The 16,973-nt window shown below is 55.9% G+C and overlaps 1 protein-coding gene across 2 annotated transcripts in view; it reads left to right on the top strand.

Annotated features, from left to right (window-relative positions):
- Positions 1-7,960, top strand: part of LOC137308658 (guanylate-binding protein 1-like) — a 31,488-nt gene extending 23,528 nt beyond the window's left edge. For both annotated transcript variants that reach the window (XM_067977252.1, XM_067977253.1), the window contains exons 8-10: positions 1,200-1,412; positions 3,451-3,553; positions 4,926-7,960. In XM_067977252.1, coding sequence (XP_067833353.1) covers positions 1,200-1,412; positions 3,451-3,553; positions 4,926-5,272 — 663 coding nt within the window. In that variant the 3' untranslated portion in view covers positions 5,273-7,960. The remainder of the gene's footprint in view (positions 1-1,199; positions 1,413-3,450; positions 3,554-4,925) is intronic.
- The last annotated feature ends 9,013 nt before the right edge of the window (positions 7,961-16,973 follow it).

Raw genomic sequence — 16,973 nt, forward strand, 5'->3', positions numbered from 1 at the left:
TCTCCCTGACAGAGAGGGGACTGAGAGACACCAGTCAGTGTACAGATATATCCCTGAGAGAGAGGGACTGAGAGACACCAGTCAGTGTACAGATATCTCCCTGAGAGAGAGGGGACTGAGAGACACCAGTCAGTGTACAGATATCTCCCTGAGAGAGAGAGACTGAGAGACACCAGTCAGTGTACAGATATCTCCCTGAGAGAGAGGGACTGAGAGACACCAGTCAGTGTACAGATATCTCCCTGAGAGAGAGAGACTGAGAGACACCAGTCAGTGTACAGATATCTCCCTGAGAGAGAGAGACTGAGAGACACCAGTCAGTGTACAGATATCTCCCTGAGAGAGAGGGGACTGAGAGACACCAGTCAGTGTACAGATATCTCCCTGAGAGAGAGGGGACTGAGAGACACCAGTCAGTGTACAGATATCTCCCTGAGAGAGAGGGGACTGAGAGACACCAGTCAGTGTACAGATATCTCCCTGAGAGAGAGGGGACTGAGAGACACCAGTCAGTGTACAGATATCTCCCTGAGAGAGAGGAGACTGAGAGACACCAGTCAGTGCACAGATATCTCCCTGAGAGAGAGGGGACTGAGAGACACCAGTCAGTGTACAGATATCTCCCTGAGAGAGAGGGGACTGAGAGACACCAGTCAGTGTACAGATATCTCCCTGAGAGAGGGGACTGAGAGACACCAGTCACTGTACAGATATCTCCCTGAGAGAGAGAGACTGAGAGACACCAGTCAGTGCACAGATATCTCCCTGAGAGAGAGGGGACTGAGAGACACCAGTCAGTGTACAGATATCTCCCTGAGAGAGAGGGGACTGAGAGACACCAGTCAGTGTACAGATATCTCCCTGAGAGAGAGGGGACTGAGAGACACCAGTCAGTGTACAGATATCTCCCTGAGAGAGAGGGGACTGAGAGACACCAGTCAGTGTACAGATATCTCCCTGAGAGAGAGAGGGGACTGAGAGACACCAGTCAGTGTACAGATATCTCCCTGAGAGAGAGGGACTGAGAGACACCAGTCAGTGTACAGATATCTCCCTGAGAGAGAGAGGGGACTGAGAGACACCAGTCAGTGTACAGATATCTCCCTGAGAGAGAGGGGACTGAGAGACACCAGTCACTGTACAGATGTCCCCTTGATGTCCAGGTTCTCTGTGACTCATTATTTTCTCCCTGTTCCCAGGAGTCCTTGCATTCCCGCTATGATTCACTCATTGCCAAGATTGAAAGTGAGTCAAGGAATCGATGTGAGGAGATACTGTTGAGAGTGATGGCCACATTGGTGCAGAACTTGGAATCTGGGCATTATTTGCACCCTGGGGGATATCAGAAGTTGACGGCTGCTCTGGTGAACGGCAGACGCAAATTTGAAGAGGGCAGCATTAATGAAGTCATGGTTTGTGTTGTTCTCTTCTCTCCCTCATCCGCCCCTTCCATTTCTATTCTCATATCTCTCTCTCTCTACCTCTCTCGCCCTCGCCTCTCTCTGTCTCTCATTCTCTTTCGTTCTCTCTGCAGAGTGTACATGGGCTGTGGGAGGAGATTAAATGGGTGGGGAGAGTCCATGATAGGGGAGAGTGTAGATGGGCTGTGGGAGGAGATTAAATGGGTGGGGAGAGTCCATGATAGGGGAGAGTGTCGATGGGCTGTGGGAGGAGATTAAATGGGTGGGGAGAGTCCATGATAGGGGAGAGTGTACATGGGCTGTGGGGGGAGATTAAATGGGTGCGGAGAGTCTATGATAGGGGAGAGTGTACATGGGCTGTGGGAGGAGATTAAATGGGTGGGGAGAGTCCATGATAGGGGAGAGTGTAGATGGGCTGTGGGAGGAGATTAAATGGGTGGGGAGAGTCCATGATAGGGGAGAGTGTACATGGGCTGTGGGAGGAGATTAAATGGGTGGGGAGAGTCCATGATAGGGGAGAGTGTCGATGGGCTGTGGGAGGAGATTAAATGGGTGGGGAGTGTCCATGATAGGGGAGAGTGTACATGGGCTGTGGGGGGAGATTAAATGGGTGGGGAGAGTCCATGATAGGGGAGAGTGTACATGGGCTGTGGGAGGAGATTAAATGGGTGGGGAGAGTCCATGATAGGGGAGAGTGTACATGGGCTGTGGGGGGAGATTAAATGGGTGGGGAGAGTCCATGATAGGGGAGAGTGTAGATGGGCTGAGGGAGGAGATTAAATGGGTGGGGAGAGTCCATGATAGGGGAGAGTGTAGATGGGCTGTGGGAGGAGATTAAATGGGTGGGGAGAGTCCATGATAGGGGAGAGTGTAGATGGGCTGTGGGAGGAGATTAAATGGGTGGGGAGAGTCCATGATAGGGGAGAGTGTACATGGGCTGTGGGAGGAGATTAAATGGGTGGGGAGAGTCCATGATAGGGGAGAGTGTACATGGGCTGTGGGAGGAGATTAAATGGGTGGGGAGAGTCCATGATAGGGGAGAGTGTAGATGGGCTGTGGGAGGAGATTAAATGGGTGGGGAGAGTCCATGATAGGGGAGAGTGTACATGGGCTGTGGGAGGAGATTAAATGGGTGGGGAGAGTCCATGATAGGGGAGAGTGTACATGGGCTGTGGGAGGAGATTAAATGGGTGGGGAGTGTCCATGATAGGGGAGAGTGTAGATGGGCTGTGGGAGGAGATTAAATGGGTGGGGAGAGTCCATGATCGGGGAGAGTGTACATGGGCTGTGGGAGGAGATTAAATGGGTGGGGAGAGTCCATGATAGGGGAGAGTGTACATGGGCTGTGGGGGGAGATTAAATGGGTGGGGAGAGTCCATGATAGGGGAGAGTGTAGATGGGCTGTGGGGGGAGATTAAATGGGTGGGGAGAGTCCATGATAGGGGAGAGTGTGGATGGGCTGTGGGGGGAGATTAAATGGGTGGGGAGAGTCCATGATAGGGGAGAGTGTACATGGGCTGTGGGGGGAGATTAAATGGGTGGGGAGAGTCCATGATAGGGGAGAGTGTACATGGGCTGTGGGAGGAGATTAAATGGGTGGGGAGAGTCCATGATAGGGGAGAGTGTGGATGGGCTGTGGGAGGAGATTAAATGGGTGGGGAGAGTCCATGATAGGGGAGAGTGTACATGGGCTGTGGGGGGAGATTAAATGGGTGGGGAGAGTCCATGATAGGGGAGAGTGTAGATGGGCTGTGGGAGGAGATTAAATGGGTGGGGAGAGTCCATGATAGGGGAGAGTGTGGATGGGCTGTGGGGGGAGATTAAATGGGTGGGGAGAGTCCATGATAGGGGAGAGTGTTGATGTAGGTTCCCCCCGTTTCCTTATTCCATTGCTTCACTTCTGATGATATCTTGTTGAACTATCCCGACCCTGGGAACTCCTCGGGCCCTCGTGCCTCCACTCTCTATATCTGTGGTGTTGCCAGTTGAGTGGGAGACGAGCCCTGACTGGGTCTATCTCTCCGTCCAGGCAGCTGAAGTCCTCGGCAGCTTCCTCAGAGTGGTGAAACCTCGGCTCGAGCAGGTGCTTCAGGTCGGCGCCAGCCTGCACCAGAAGGACCAGCAAATATCTGGTGAGAGAGCAGATTGGCGGGCATTGCAATGGTGGTAGGCGGGCGAGACCGCCAAGTGACTGGGGTTGGAGGAGTGATGCTGTGGGGACGGGGGGCTTTCGAGATGGTGCAATGGTTCATGGCATTGATGCTGTAAGACACCGGGCGAGATTAGTGCATTCAGCACAGGCACGGGGGGTAAGACTGAGCCCGCACTGAGCATCAAGTGCCCAGGAACAGCACGGGTTAGATACAGAGTAAAGCTCCCTCTACACTGTCCCATCAAACACTCCCAGGGCAGGTACCGGGTTAGATACAGAGTAAAGCTCCCTCTACACTGTCCCGTCAAACACTCCCAGGGCAGGTACAGGGTTAGATACAGAGTAAAGCTCCCTCTACACCATCCCATCAAACACTCCCAGGGCAGGTACAGGGTTAGATACAGAGTGAAGCTCCCTCTGCACTGTCCCATCAAACACTCCCAGGGCAGGTACAGGGTTAGACACAGAGTAAAGCTCCCTCTACACTGTCCCATCAAACACTCCCCGGGCAGGTACAGGGTTAGACACAGAGTAAAGCTCCCTCTACACTGTCCCATCAAACACTCCCCGGGCAGGTACAGGGTTAGATACAGAGTAAAGCTCCCTCTACACTGTCCCATCAAACACTCCCAGGGCAGGTACAGGGTTAGATACAGAGTAAAGCTCCCTCTACACTGTCCCATCAAACACTCCCCGGGCAGGTACAGGGTTAGACACAGAGTAAAGCTCCCTCTACACTGTCCCATCAAACACTCCCAGGGCAGGTACAGGGTTAGACACAGAGTAAAGCTCCCTCTACACTGTCCCATCAAACACTCCCCGGGCAGGTACAGGGTTAGACACAGAGTAAAGCTCCCTCTACACTGTCCCATCAAACACTCCCAGGGCAGGTACAGGGTTAGATACAGAGTAAAGCTCCCTCTACACTGTCCCATCAAACACTCCCAGGGCAGGTACAGGGTTAGATACAGAGTAAAGCTCCCTCTACACTGTCCCATCAAACACTCCCAGGGCAGGTACAGGGTGAGATACAGAGTAAAGCTCCCTCTACACTGTCCCATCAAACACTCCCAGGGCAGGTACAGGGTTAGATACAGAGTAAAGCTCCCTCTACACTGTCCCGTCAAACACTCCCGGGGCAGGTACAGGGTCAGATACAGAGTAAAGCTCCCTCTACACTGTCCCATCAAACACTCCCGGGGCAGGTACAGGGTTAGATACAGAGTAAAGCTCCCTCTACACTGTCCCGTCAAACACTCCCGGGGCAGGTACAGGGTTAGATACAGAGTAAAGCTCCCTCTACACTGTGGAGATAACTTTTTTTGAAATGTACTTTTGAATTGCGTCGAAAGCTTTGAAAGACGAACTCTTGGAGTTGGAGCGGGAGAAAGAATTGAGAGAAAAGGAGAGGGCGGTGGAGGAGCGGAGCAGGATTGCAGCGCTGGTGGGACAGCTGGAGGTGCAGTTCGAGAAGGAGAACTCGATGAAGCTGGCCGAGCTGAACAGTGGCATGGAGCGGAAGAAGGAGGAGGAGGCCATGTATTCCTCCGAGGGGCGTGGAAAGGAGCAGAAGAAGGCCCGCGATGACTACGAGCACTTCGAAAGGGCGCACGAATCGTTCAGGAGCCGCAGTTTCAGCGACTATCTCTACTCGCTTTGCGGGTGGTTGGTGGAGAAATTTGTCTGGATCCTTTCTTAGATGCCGAAATCACCGTAGTCTTGAGTCTCGAGCTGCTCCTCCCTTCACAGCTCATCTTGCCCGACAACGAGAAGCGGCCGACTTAATTTTTGGGACAGTTCCAGTCACTACATTTTGTCCGTCTTTTAAGAACAGAAGAGATAGGAGCAGGAGTAGGCCACTCGGCCCCTCGAGCCTGCTCCGCCATTCAATCAGATCATGGCCGATCTTCGACCTCAACTCCACTTTCCCCCCAATCCCCATATCCCTCGATTCTCCTGGAGTCCAAAAATCAGCCTCGAATATGATCAATGACTGAGCATCACAGCCCTCTGGGGGAGAGAATTCCAAAGATTCACCACCCTCTGAGTGAAGAAATTCCTCCTCATCTCAGTCTTGAATGGCTGACCCCTTACCCTGAGACTATTCCCCCTAGTTCTGGACTCTCCAGCCAGGGGAAACAGCCTCTCAGCATCTACCCTGTGAAGCCCCCTCAGAATCTTCTATGTTTCAATGAGATCACCTCTCATTCTTCTAAATTCCAGAGAGTCTCGGCCCATTCTACTCAATCTCTCCTCATAGGACAACCTTCTCATCCCAGGAATCAATCTAGTGAACCTTCGTTGCACCCCCTCTAAGGCGAGTATATCCTTCCTTAGATAAGGAGACCAAAACTGTACACAGTACTCCAGGTGAGGTCTCACCAAAACCCTGTACAATTGTAGTAAGACTTCCTTACTCTTGTACTCCAACCCTCTTGTAATAAAGGCCAACATACCTTTTCCCTTCCTAATTGCTTGCTGTACCTGCATGTTAACTTTCTGTGTTTCTTGTACGAGGACATCCAAATCTCTCTGAACACCAACATTTAATAGTTTCTCAGCATTTAAAAAATATTCTGTTTTTCTATTCTTCCTACCAAAGTGAATAACTTCACATTTCACTCCATCTGACACCTTCTCACCCACTCACTTAACCTGTCGATATCCCTTTGCAGACTCTTTGTGTCCTCCTCATAGCTTACTTTCCCACCGAGCTTTGTATCATCAGCAAACTTGGATACATTACACTCGGTCCCTTCATCTCAGTCATTAATATAGATTGTAAATAGCTGAGGCCCGAGCACTGATCCCTGCGACACCCCACTAGTTACAGCCTGCCAACCTGAGAATGACCCGTTTATCCCTACTCTCTGTTTTCTGTCTGTTAACCAATCCTCTATCCATGTTAATATATTACCCCCAATCCCATGAGCCCTTATCTGGTGTAACAACCTTTTATGTGGCACCTTATCGAATGCCTTTTGTAAATCCAAATATATTACATCTACTGGTTCCCCTTTATCTACCCTGCTAGTTACATCCTCAAAAAACTCTAATAAATTTGTCAAACACGATTTCTCATTCATAAAACCATGCTGACTCTGCCTAATCATATTATGATTTTCTAAGTGCCCTGTTACCACTTCCTTAATAATGGATTCCAGCATTTTCCTGACGACTGATGTCAGGCTAACTGGCCTGTCGTTCCCTGTTTTCTCTCTCCCTCCTTTCTTGAATGGCGGGGTTACATTTGCCACCTTCCAATCCACGGGGACCGTTCCAGAAACGAGGGAATTCTGGAAGATCACAACCAATGCGTCCACTATCTCTGCAGCCGCCTCTTTTCGAACCCTCGGATGTCGGCCATCAGGTCCAGGGGAATTGTCGGCTTTTAGTCCCATTAATTTCTCCAGTACTTTTTCTCTACTGATATCAATTGTTTTAAGTTCCTCACTCTCAGTCGACCTTTGGTTCCCCACTATTTCTGGTGTGCTTTTTGTGTCTTCTACTGTGAAGACAGATACAAAATACTTTCTAAACATCTCTGCCATTTCCTTATTCCCCATTCTAACTTCTCCTGTCTCAGCCTCTAAGGGACCAATGTTTACTTTCGCTAATCTCTTCCTTTTTACATACTTGTCGAAGCTCTTACCATCTGCATTTATATTTCTTGCTAGTTTACTCTCATATTCAATTTTCTCCCTCTGTATCAATTTTTTGGTCGTCCTTTACTAGTTTCTGAAACTCTCCCAATCCTCAGGCTTACTGCTCTTGGCAACATTATAAGCCTCTTCTTTTAATCTAATACCATCCTTAACTTGTTTAGTGAGTCACAGATGGATCATTTTCCCCGTGGAGAATGTAATTTCTTAATGGAATGTATATTTGTTGAGAATATTGAAATATTTCTTTTAATGTTTGCCACTGCTTTTCAACTGTCAAACCCTTTAATTTAATTTCCCAATCTACCTGAGCCAACTTGCCCCTCATGCTAAATTGGCTAAATTTAAGTTTCGGATGTCACTCTCAAACTCAATGTGAAATTCTATCATATTATGATCGCTCTTCCCCAGAGGATCCTTTACCGTGAGATTATTAATTAACACAATCAGTGACCAAACCGTTGAATGATCCCAACAAGCAGCTCTTGACGGTATTACTATGTAGAGGAACATTCCTCCCGAACACAACAGGAAAGGCCCAGGCCCCATTCCCGGCCTAGTGCGGAGTATTTTTCCGTGGACATTATTTTTCAAAACAACTCTTTTTGAGAAGCCCTGTGAAGATGAAGTGAGTGGAGAAACTGAGTGGACTTTGACCAACAGAGGATTTGATTCATGTGACTGTGAGCTCTAAATAAAGAGGCATCTGTTCTTGCACTGCTGAACCTCGATGGGACATTTCTGTATGTTAAGGGTGTCATTGTTCTTGTTGGGTGTTGGGTGTTGGAGGAGATTAAATGGGTGGGGAGAGTCCACGATAGGGGAGAGTGTCCATGGGCTGTGAGAGGAGATTAAATGGGTGGGGAGAGTCCATGATAGGGGAGAGTGTCCATGGGCTGTGGGAGGAGATTAAATGGGTGGGGAGAGTCCATGATAGGGGAGAGTGCACATGGGCTGTGGGAGGTGATTAAATGGGTGGGGAGAGTCCATGATAGGGGAGAGTGTACATGGGCTGTGGGAGGAGATTGAATGGGTGGGGAGAGTCCATGATAGGGGAGAGTGTACATGGGCTGTGGGAGGAGATTAAATGGGTGGGGAGAGTCCATGATAGGGGAGAGAGTACATGGGCTGTGGGGGGAGATTAAATGGGTGGGGAGAGTCCATGATAGGGGGGAGTGTCCATGGGCTGTGGGGGGAGATTAAATGGGTGGAGAGAGTCCATGATAGGGGAGAGTGTACATGGGCTGTGGGAGGAGATTATATGGGTGGGGAGAGTCCATGATAGGGGAGAGTGTAGATGGGCTGTGGGGGGAGATTAAATGGGTGGGGAGAGTCCATGATAGGGGAGAGTGTACACGGGCTGTGGGAGGAGATTAAATGGGTGGGGAGAGTCCATGATAGGGGAGAGTGTACATGGGCTGTGGGAGGAGATTAAATGGGTGGGGAGAGTCCATGATAAGGGAGAGTGTACATGGGCTGTGGGAGGAGATTAAATGGGTGGGGAGAGTCCATGATAGGGGAGAGTGTACATGGGCTGTGGGAGGAGATTAAATGGGTGGGGAGAGTCCATGATAGGGGAGAGTGTACATGGGCTGTGGGAGGAGATTAAATGTGTGGGGAGAGTCCATGATAGGGGAGAGTGTACATGGGCTGTGGGAGGAGATTAAATGGGTGGGGAGTGTCCATGATAGGGGAGAGTGTCCATGGGCTGTGGGAGGAGATTAAATGGGTGGGGAGAGTCCATGATAGGGGAGAGTGTAGATGGGCTGTGGGAGGAGATTAAATGGGTGGGGAGAGTCCATGATAGGGGAGAGTGTCCATGGGCTGTGGGGGGAGATTAAATGGGTGGGGAGAGTCCATGATAGGGGAGAGTGTAGATGGGCTGTGGGAGGAGATTAAATGGGTGGGGGGAGTCCATGATCGGGGAGAGTGTAGATGGGCTGTGGGAGGAGATTAAATGGGTGGGGAGAGTCCATGATAGGGGAGAGTGTACATGGGCTGTGGGAGGAGATTAAATGGGTGGGGAGAGTCCATGATAGGGGAGAGTGTACATGGGCTGTGGGGGGAGATTGAATGGGTGGGGAGAGTCCATGATAGGGGAGAGTGTAGATGGGCTGTGGGAGGAGATTAAATGGGTGGGGAGAGTCCATGATAGGGGAGAGTGTAGATGGGCTGTGGGAGGAGATTATATTGGGAGTGTTTGATGGGACAGTGTTGGGGAGTTTTACTCTGTATCTCACCCACCAATCCTCCTTAAAGTCCAATGTGGGTTTGGGCTGGATTGATGGCTACAGTGTGTTCCTCACATAGTTGAATATCCTGCCAACACCCATTCTCTGGGCCCTGATTGGAGGATATGGGAACTTGCATGGGGTGAGTGGGGGATTTGCACCCAGTGAGTCTCAGAACCTTGTGGAGGAGAAGGGAGGGACGAGGGGGAAGATTTCAGTGTAAATATTTTAGATTCTTTGGCTTTTAAATGTCCGGGGAAGGAGAGAGGCGAGAGAGGGAAGGGGAGAGGCGAGAGAGGGAAGGGGAGAGGGGAGAGAGGGAAGGAGAGAGGCGAGAGAGGGAAGGAGAGAGGCGAGAGAAGGAAGGGGAGAGGGGAGAGAGGGAAGGGGAGAGGCGAGAGAGGGAAGGGGAGAGGGGAGAGAGGGAAGGAGAGAGGCGAGAGAGGGAAGGGGAGAGGCGAGAGAGGGAAGGAGAGAGGGGAGAGAGGGAAGGGGAGAGGCGAGAGAGGGAAGGGGAGAGGCGAGAGAGGGAAGGGGAGAGGCGAGAGAGGGAAGGGGAGAGGCGAGAGAGGGAAGGGGAGAGGCGAGAGAGGGAAGGGGAGAGGCGAGAGAGGGAAGGGGAGAGGCGAGAGAGGGAAGGGGAGAGGCGAGAGAGGGAAGGGGAGAGGCGAGAGAGGGAAGGGGAGGGGGGAGAGAGGGAAGGGGAGAGGCGAGAGAGGGAAGGGGAGAGGGGAGAGAGGGAAGGGGAGAGGCGAGAGAGGGAAGGGGAGAGGCGAGAGAGGGAAGGGGAGAGGCGAGAGAGGGAAGGGGAGAGGCGAGAGAGGGAAGGGGAGAGGCGAGAGAGGGAAGGGGAGAGGCGAGAGAGGGAAGGGGAGAGGGGAGAGAGGGAAGGGGAGAGGGGAGAGAGGGAAGGGGAGAGGCGAGAGAGGGAAGGGGAGGGGGGGAGAGAGGGAAGGGGAGAGGCGAGAGAGGGAAGGGGAGAGGCCAGAGAGGGAAGGGGAGAGGGGAGAGAGGGAAGGGGAGAGGCGAGAGAGGGAAGGGGAGAGGGGAGAGAGAGGGAAGGGGAGAGGGGAGAGAGAGGGAAGGGGAGAGGCGAGAGAGGGAAGGGGAGAGGGGAGAGAGGGAAGGGGAGAGGCGAGAGAGGGAAGGGGAGAGGCGAGAGAGGGAAGGGGAGAGGCGAGAGAGGGAAGGGGAGAGGCGAGAGAGGGAAGGGGAGAGGGGAGAGAGGGAAGGGGAGAGGGGAGAGAGGGAAGGGGAGAGGCGAGAGAGGGAAGGGGAGAGGCGAGAGAGGGAAGGGGAGAGGGGAGAGAGGGAAGGGGAGAGGCGAGAGAGGGAAGGGGAGAGGGGAGAGAGGGAAGGGGAGAGGGGGAGAGAGGGAAGGGGAGAGGCGAGAGAGGGAAGGGAGAGGCCAGAGAGGGATGGGGAGAGGGGAGAGAGGGAAGGGGAGGGGGGAGATAGGGAAGGGGAGAGGGGGAGAGAGGGGAAGGGAGAGAGGCGGAGAGAGGGAAGGGGAGAGGCGAGAGAGGGAAGGGGAGAGAGTGAAGGGGAGAGGGGAGATAGGGAAGGGGAGAGGGGAGAGAAGGAAGGGGAGAGTGGAGAGAGGGAAGGAGAGAGGCGAGAGAGGGAAGGGGAGAGGCGAGAGAGGGAAGGAGAGAGGCGAGAGAGGGAAGGGGAGAGGGGAGAGAGGGAAGGGGAGAGGGGAGAGAAGGAAGGGGAGAGGGGAGAGAGGGAAGGAGAGAGGGGAGAGAGGGAAGGGGAGAGGGGAGAGAAGGAAGGGGAGAGGGGAGAGAAGGAAGGGGAGAGGGGAGAGAAGGAAGGGGAGAGGGGAGAGAAGGAAGGGGAGAGGGGAGTGAGGGAAGGGGAGAGGGGAGTGAGGGAAGGGGAGAGGGGAGAGAGGGAAGGAGAGAGGGGGAGAGAGGGAAGGGGGAGAGGGGAGAGAAGGAAGGGGAGAGGGGAGAGAAGGAAGGGGAGAGGGGAGAGAAGGAAGGGGAGAGGGGAGAGAAGGAAGGGGAGAGGGGAGTGAGGGAAGGGGAGAGGGGAGTGAGGGAAGGGGAGAGGGGAGAGAAGGAAGGAGAGAGGGGAGAGAGGGAAGGGGAGAGGGGAGAGAAGGAAGGGGAGAGGGGAGAGAAGGAAGGGGAGAGGGGAGAGAAGGAAGGGGAGAGGGGGAGAGAAGGAAGGGGAGAGGGGAGTGAGGGAAGGAGAGAGGGGAGAGAGGGAAGGAGAGAGGGGAGAGAGGGAAGGGGAGAGGGGAGAGAAGGAAGGGGAGAGGGGAGAGAAGGAAGGGGAGAGGGGAGAGAAGGAAGGGGAGAGGGGAGAGAAGGAAGGGGAGAGGGGAGTGAGGGAAGGGGAGAGGGGAGTGAGGGAAGGGGAGAGGGGAGAGAAGGAAGGGGAGAGGCGAGTGAGGGAAGGGGAGAGGCGAGAGAGGGAAGGGGAGAGGGGTGAGAAGGAAGGGGAGAGGCGAGTGAGGGAAGGGGAGAGGGGAGAGAAGGAAGGGGAGAGGCGAGTGAGGGAAGGGGAGAGGCGAGAGAGGGAAGGGGAGAGGGGGAGAGAGGGAAGGGGAGAGGGGAGAGAGGGAAGGGGAGAGGGGAGAGAGGGAAGGGGGAGAGGGGAGAGAAGGAAGGGGAGAGGGGAGAGAAGGAAGGGGAGAGGGGAGAGAAGGAAGGGGAGAGGGGAGTGAGGGAAGGGGAGAGGGGAGAGAAGGAAGGGGAGAGGCGAGTGAGGGAAGGGGAGAGGCGAGAGAGGGAAGGGGAGAGGGGTGAGAAGGAAGGGGAGAGGCGAGTGAGGGAAGGGGAGAGGGGAGAGAAGGAAGGGGAGAGGCGAGTGAGGGAAGGGGAGAGGCGAGAGAGTGAAGGGGAGAGGGGAGAGAGGGAAGGGGAGAGGGGGGAGGGGAGAGAGGGAAGGGGAGGGGGGGAGAGAGGGGAAGGGAAGAGGGGAGAGAGGGAAGGAGAGAGGGGAGAGAGGGAAGGAGAGAGGGGAGAGAGGGAAGGAGAGAGGGGAGGGAAGGAAGGAGAGAGGGGAGAGAGGGAAGGAGAGAGGGAGGGAAGGAAGGAGAGAGGGGAGAGAAGGAAGGGGAGAGGGGGGAGAAGGAAGGGGAGAAGGAAGGGGAGAGGGGGAGAAGGAAGGGGAGAGGGGAGAGAAGGAAGGGGAGAGGGGAGAGGGGAGAGAAGGAAGGGGAGAGGGGAGAAAAGGAAGGGGTGAGGGGAGAGAGTAAAAGGGAGAGGGGAGAGAGGAAAGGGGAGAGGGGAGAGAGGGAAGGGGAGAGGGGGAAGGGGAGAGGGGAGAGGGGGAAGGGGAGACGGGAGAGAAGGAAGGGGAGAGGCGAGTGAGGGATGGGGAGAGGCGAGAGAGGGAAGGGGAGAGGGGAGAGAGGGAAGGGGAGAGGGGAGAGAGGGAAGGGGAGGGGGGAGAGAAGGAAGGGGGAGAGGGGAGAGGGGAGAGAAGGAAGGGGAGAGGGGAGAGAAGGAAGGGGAGAGGGGAGAGAGGAAAGGGGAGAGGGGAGAGAGGAAAGGGGAGAGGGGAGAGAGGGAAGGGGAGAGAGGTAAGGGGAGAGGGGAGATAGGGAAGGGGAGAGGGGAGAGAAGGAAGGGGAGAGAAGGAAGGGGAGAGAGGGAAGGGGAGAGGGGAGAGGGGGAAGGGGAGAGGGGAGAGGGGGAAGGGGAGAGAAGGAAGGGGAGAGAGGGAAGGGGAGAGGGGAGCGAGGGAAAGGGAGAGGGGAGAGAAGGAAGGGGCGAGGGGAGAGAAGGAAGGGGCGAGGGGAGAGAAGGAAGGGGCGAGGGGAGAGCAGGAAGGGGAGAGGGGAGAGCACGAAGGGGAGAGGGGAGAGCAGGAAGGGGAGAGGGAAGAGAAGGAAGGGGAGAGGGGAGAAGGGAGAGAAGGAAGGGGAGAGGGGAGAGAAGGAAGGGGAGAGGGGAGAGAAGGAAGGGGCGAGGGGAGAGAAGGAAGGGGAGAGGGGAGAGAAGGAAGGGGAGAGTGGGAAGGGAGAGAAGGAAGGGGAGAGGGGAGAGAAGGAAGGGGAGAGGGGAGAGAAGGAAGGGGAGAGTGGAGAGAAGGAAGGGGCGAGGGGAGAGAAGGAAGGGGAGAGGGGAGAGAAGGAAGGGGCGAGGGGAGAGAAGGAAGGGGAGAGGGTAGAGAAGGAAGGGGAGAGGGGGAAGGGAGAGAAGGAAGGGGAGAGGGGAGAGAAGGAAGGGGAGAGGGGAGAGAGGGAAGGGGCGAGGGGAGAGATGGAAGGGTAGAGGGGAGAGAAGGAAGAGGAGAGGGGAGAGAAGGAAGGGTAGAGGGGAGAGAAGGAAGAGGAGAGGGGAGAGAAGGAAGGGGAGAGGGGAGAGAGGTAAGGGGAGAGGGGAAAGATGGAAGGGGAGAGGGTTGAGAAGGAAGGGGAGAGGGTTGAGAAGGAAGGGGAGAGGGGAGAGAAGGAAGGGAGAGGGGAGAGAAGGAAGGGGAGAGAAGGAAGGGGAGAGAAGGAAGGGGAGAGGGGAGAGAATGAAGGGGAGGGGAGAGAGGGAAGGGAAGAGGGGAGAGAGGGAAGGGGAGAGGGGAAAGAAGGAAGGGGAGAGGGGAGAGAAGGAAGAGGAGAGGGGAGAGAAGGAAGAGGCGAGGGGAGAGAAGGAAGGGGAGAGGGGAGAGAAGGAAGGGGAGAGGCGAGAGAAGGAAGGGGCGAGGGGAGAGAAGGAAGGGGAGAGGGGAGAGAAGGAAGGGGCGAGGGGAGAGAAGGAAGGGGCGAGGGGAGAGCAGGAAGGGGAGAGGGGAGAGCACGAAGGGGAGAGGGGAGAGAAGGAAGGGGAGAGGGAAGAGAAGGAAGGGGAGAGGGAGAAGGGAGAGAAGGAAAGGGGAGAGGGGAGAGAAGGAAGGGGAGAGGGGAGAGAAGGAAGGGCGAGGGGAGAGAAGGAAGGGGAGAGGGGAGAGAAGGAAGGGGAGAGGGGGAAGGGAGAGAAGGAAGGGGAGAGGGGAGAGAAGGAAGGGGAGAGGGGAGAAGGGAGAGAAGGAAGGGGAGAGGGGAGAGAAGGAAGGGGAGAGTGGAGAGAAGGAAGGGGCGAGGGGAGAGAAGGAAGGGGAGAGGGGAGAGAAGGAAGGGGAGAGGGGGAAGGGAGAGAAGGCGAGGGGAGAGAGGGAAGGGGAGAGGGGGAGAGGGGGAGAGAAGGAAGGGGAGAGGCGAGAGAAGGAAGGGGAGAGGGGAGAGAAGGAAGGGGAGAGGGGAGAGAAGGAAGGGGAGGGGAGACAGGGAAGTGGAGAGGGGAGAGATGGAAGGGGAGAGGGGAAAGAAGGAAGGGGAGAGGGGAGAGAAGGAAGAGGAGAGGGGAGAGAAGGAAGAGGCGAGGGGAGAGAAGGAAGGGGAGAGGGGAGAGAAGGAAGAGGAGAGGGGAGAGAAGGAAGGGGAGAGGGGAGAGGAGGAAGGTGAGAGGGGAGAGAAGGAAGGGGCGAGGGAGAGAAGGAAGGGTAGTGGGGGAGAAGGCAGGGGAGAGGGGATAGAAGGAAGGGGAGGGGAGAGAGGGAAGGGGAGAGGGGAGAGAGGGAAGGGGAGAGGGGAAAGAAGGAAGGGGAGAGGGGAGAGAAGGTAGGGGCGAGGGGAGTGAAGGAAGGGGAGAGGGGAGAGAAGGAAGGGGCGAGGGGAGAGAAGGAAGGAACGAGGGGAGAGAAGGAAGGGGAGGGGAGAGAAGGAAGGGGAGAGGGGAGAGGGGGAAGGGGAGAGGGGAGAGAAGGAAGGGGCGAGGGGAGAGAAGGAAGGAACGAGGGGAGAGAAGGAAGGGGAGGGGAGAGAAGGAAGGGGAGAGGGGAGAGGGGGAAGGGGAGAGGGGAGAGAAGGAAGGGGAGAGGGGAGAGAAGGAAGGGGAGAGGGGAGAGAGGGAAGGAGAGAGGCGAGAGAGGGAAGGGGAGAGGCGAGAGAGGGAAGGAGAGAGGCGAGAGAGGGAAGGGGAGAGGGGAGAGAAGGAAGGGGCGAGGGGAGAGAAGGAAGGGGCGAGGGGAGAGAAGGAAGGGGCGAGGGGAGAGCAGGAAGGGGAGAGGGGAGAGCACGAAGGGGAGAGGGGGAGAGCAGGAAGGGGAGAGGGAAGAGAAGGAAGGGGAGAGGGGAGAAGGGAGAGAAGGAAGGGGAGAGGGGAGAGAAGGAAGGGGAGAGGGGAGAGAAGGAAGGGGCGAGGGGAGAGAAGGAAGGGGAGAGGGGAGAGAAGGAAGGGGAGAGGGGGAAGGGAGAGAAGGAAGGGGAGAGGGGAGAGAAGGAAGGGGAGAGGGGAGAAGGGAGAGAAGGAAGGGGAGAGGGGAGAGAAGGAAGGGGAGAGTGGAGAGAAGGAAGGGGCGAGGGGAGAGAAGGAAGGGGAGAGGGGAGAGAAGGAAGAGGGGAGAGGGGGAAGGGAGAGAAGGAAGGGGAGAGGGGAGAGAAGGAAGGGGAGAGGGGAGAGAGGGAAGGGGCGAGGGGAGAGATGGAAGGGTAGAGGGGAGACAAGGAAGAGGAGAGGGGAGAGAAGGAAGGGTAGAGGGGAGAGAAGGAAGAGGAGAGGGGGAGAGAAGGAAGGGGAGAGGGGAGAGAGGTAAGGGGAGAGGGGAAAGATGGAAGGGGAGAGTGGAGAGAAGGAAGGGGAGAGGGTTGAGAAGGAAGGGGAGAGTGGAGAGAAGGAAGGGAGAGGGGAGAGAAGGAAGGGGAGAGAAGGAAGGGGAGAGAAGGAAGGGGAGAGGGGAGAGAATGAAGGGGAGGGGAGAGAGGGAAGGGAAGAGGGGAGAGAGGGAAGGGGAGAGGGGAAGAAGGAAGGGGAGAGGGGAGAGAAGGAAGAGGAGAGGCGAGAGAAGGAAGGGGAGAGGGGAGAGAAGGAAGGGGAGAGGGGAGAGAAGGAAGGGGCGAGGGGAGAGCAGGAAGGGGAGAGGGGAGAGCACGAAGGGGAGAGGGGGAGAGCAGGAAGGGGAGAGGGGAGAGAAGGAAGGGGAGAGGCGAGAGAAGGAAGGGGAGAGGGGAGAGAAGGAAGGGGAGAGGGGAGAGAAGGAAGGGGAGAGGGGAGAGAAGGAAGGGGAGAGGCGAGAGAAGGAAGGGGCGAGGGGAGAGAAGGAAGGGGCGAGGGGAGAGAAGGAAGGGGCGAGGGGAGAGCAGGAAGGGGAGAGGGGAGAGCAGGAAGGGGAGAGGGAAGAGAAGGAAGGGGAGAGGGGAGAAGGGAGAGAAGGAAGGGGAGAGGGGAGAGAAGGAAGGGGAGAGGGGAGAGAAGGAAGGGGCGAGGGGAGAGAAGGAAGGGGAGAGGGGAGAAGGGAGAGAAGGAAGGGGAGAGGGGAGAGAAGGAAGGGGAGAGTGGAGAGAAGGAAGGGGCGAGGGGAGAGAAGGAAGGGGAGAGGGGAGAGAAGGAAGGGGAGAGGGGGAAGGGAGAGAAGGCGAGGGGAGAGAGGGAAGGGGAGAGGGGGAGAGGGGAGAGAAGGAAGGGGAGAGGCGAGAGAAGGAAGGGGAGAGGGGAGAGAAGGAAGGGGAGAGGGGAGAGAAGGAAGGGGAGGGGAGAGAGGGAAGTGGAGAGGGGAGAGATGGAAGGGGAGAGGGGAA

The sequence above is a fragment of the Heptranchias perlo genome, unplaced genomic scaffold (assembly GCF_035084215.1).
Source record: "Heptranchias perlo isolate sHepPer1 unplaced genomic scaffold, sHepPer1.hap1 HAP1_SCAFFOLD_1364, whole genome shotgun sequence".
Lineage (NCBI taxonomy): Eukaryota > Metazoa > Chordata > Chondrichthyes > Hexanchiformes > Hexanchidae > Heptranchias > Heptranchias perlo.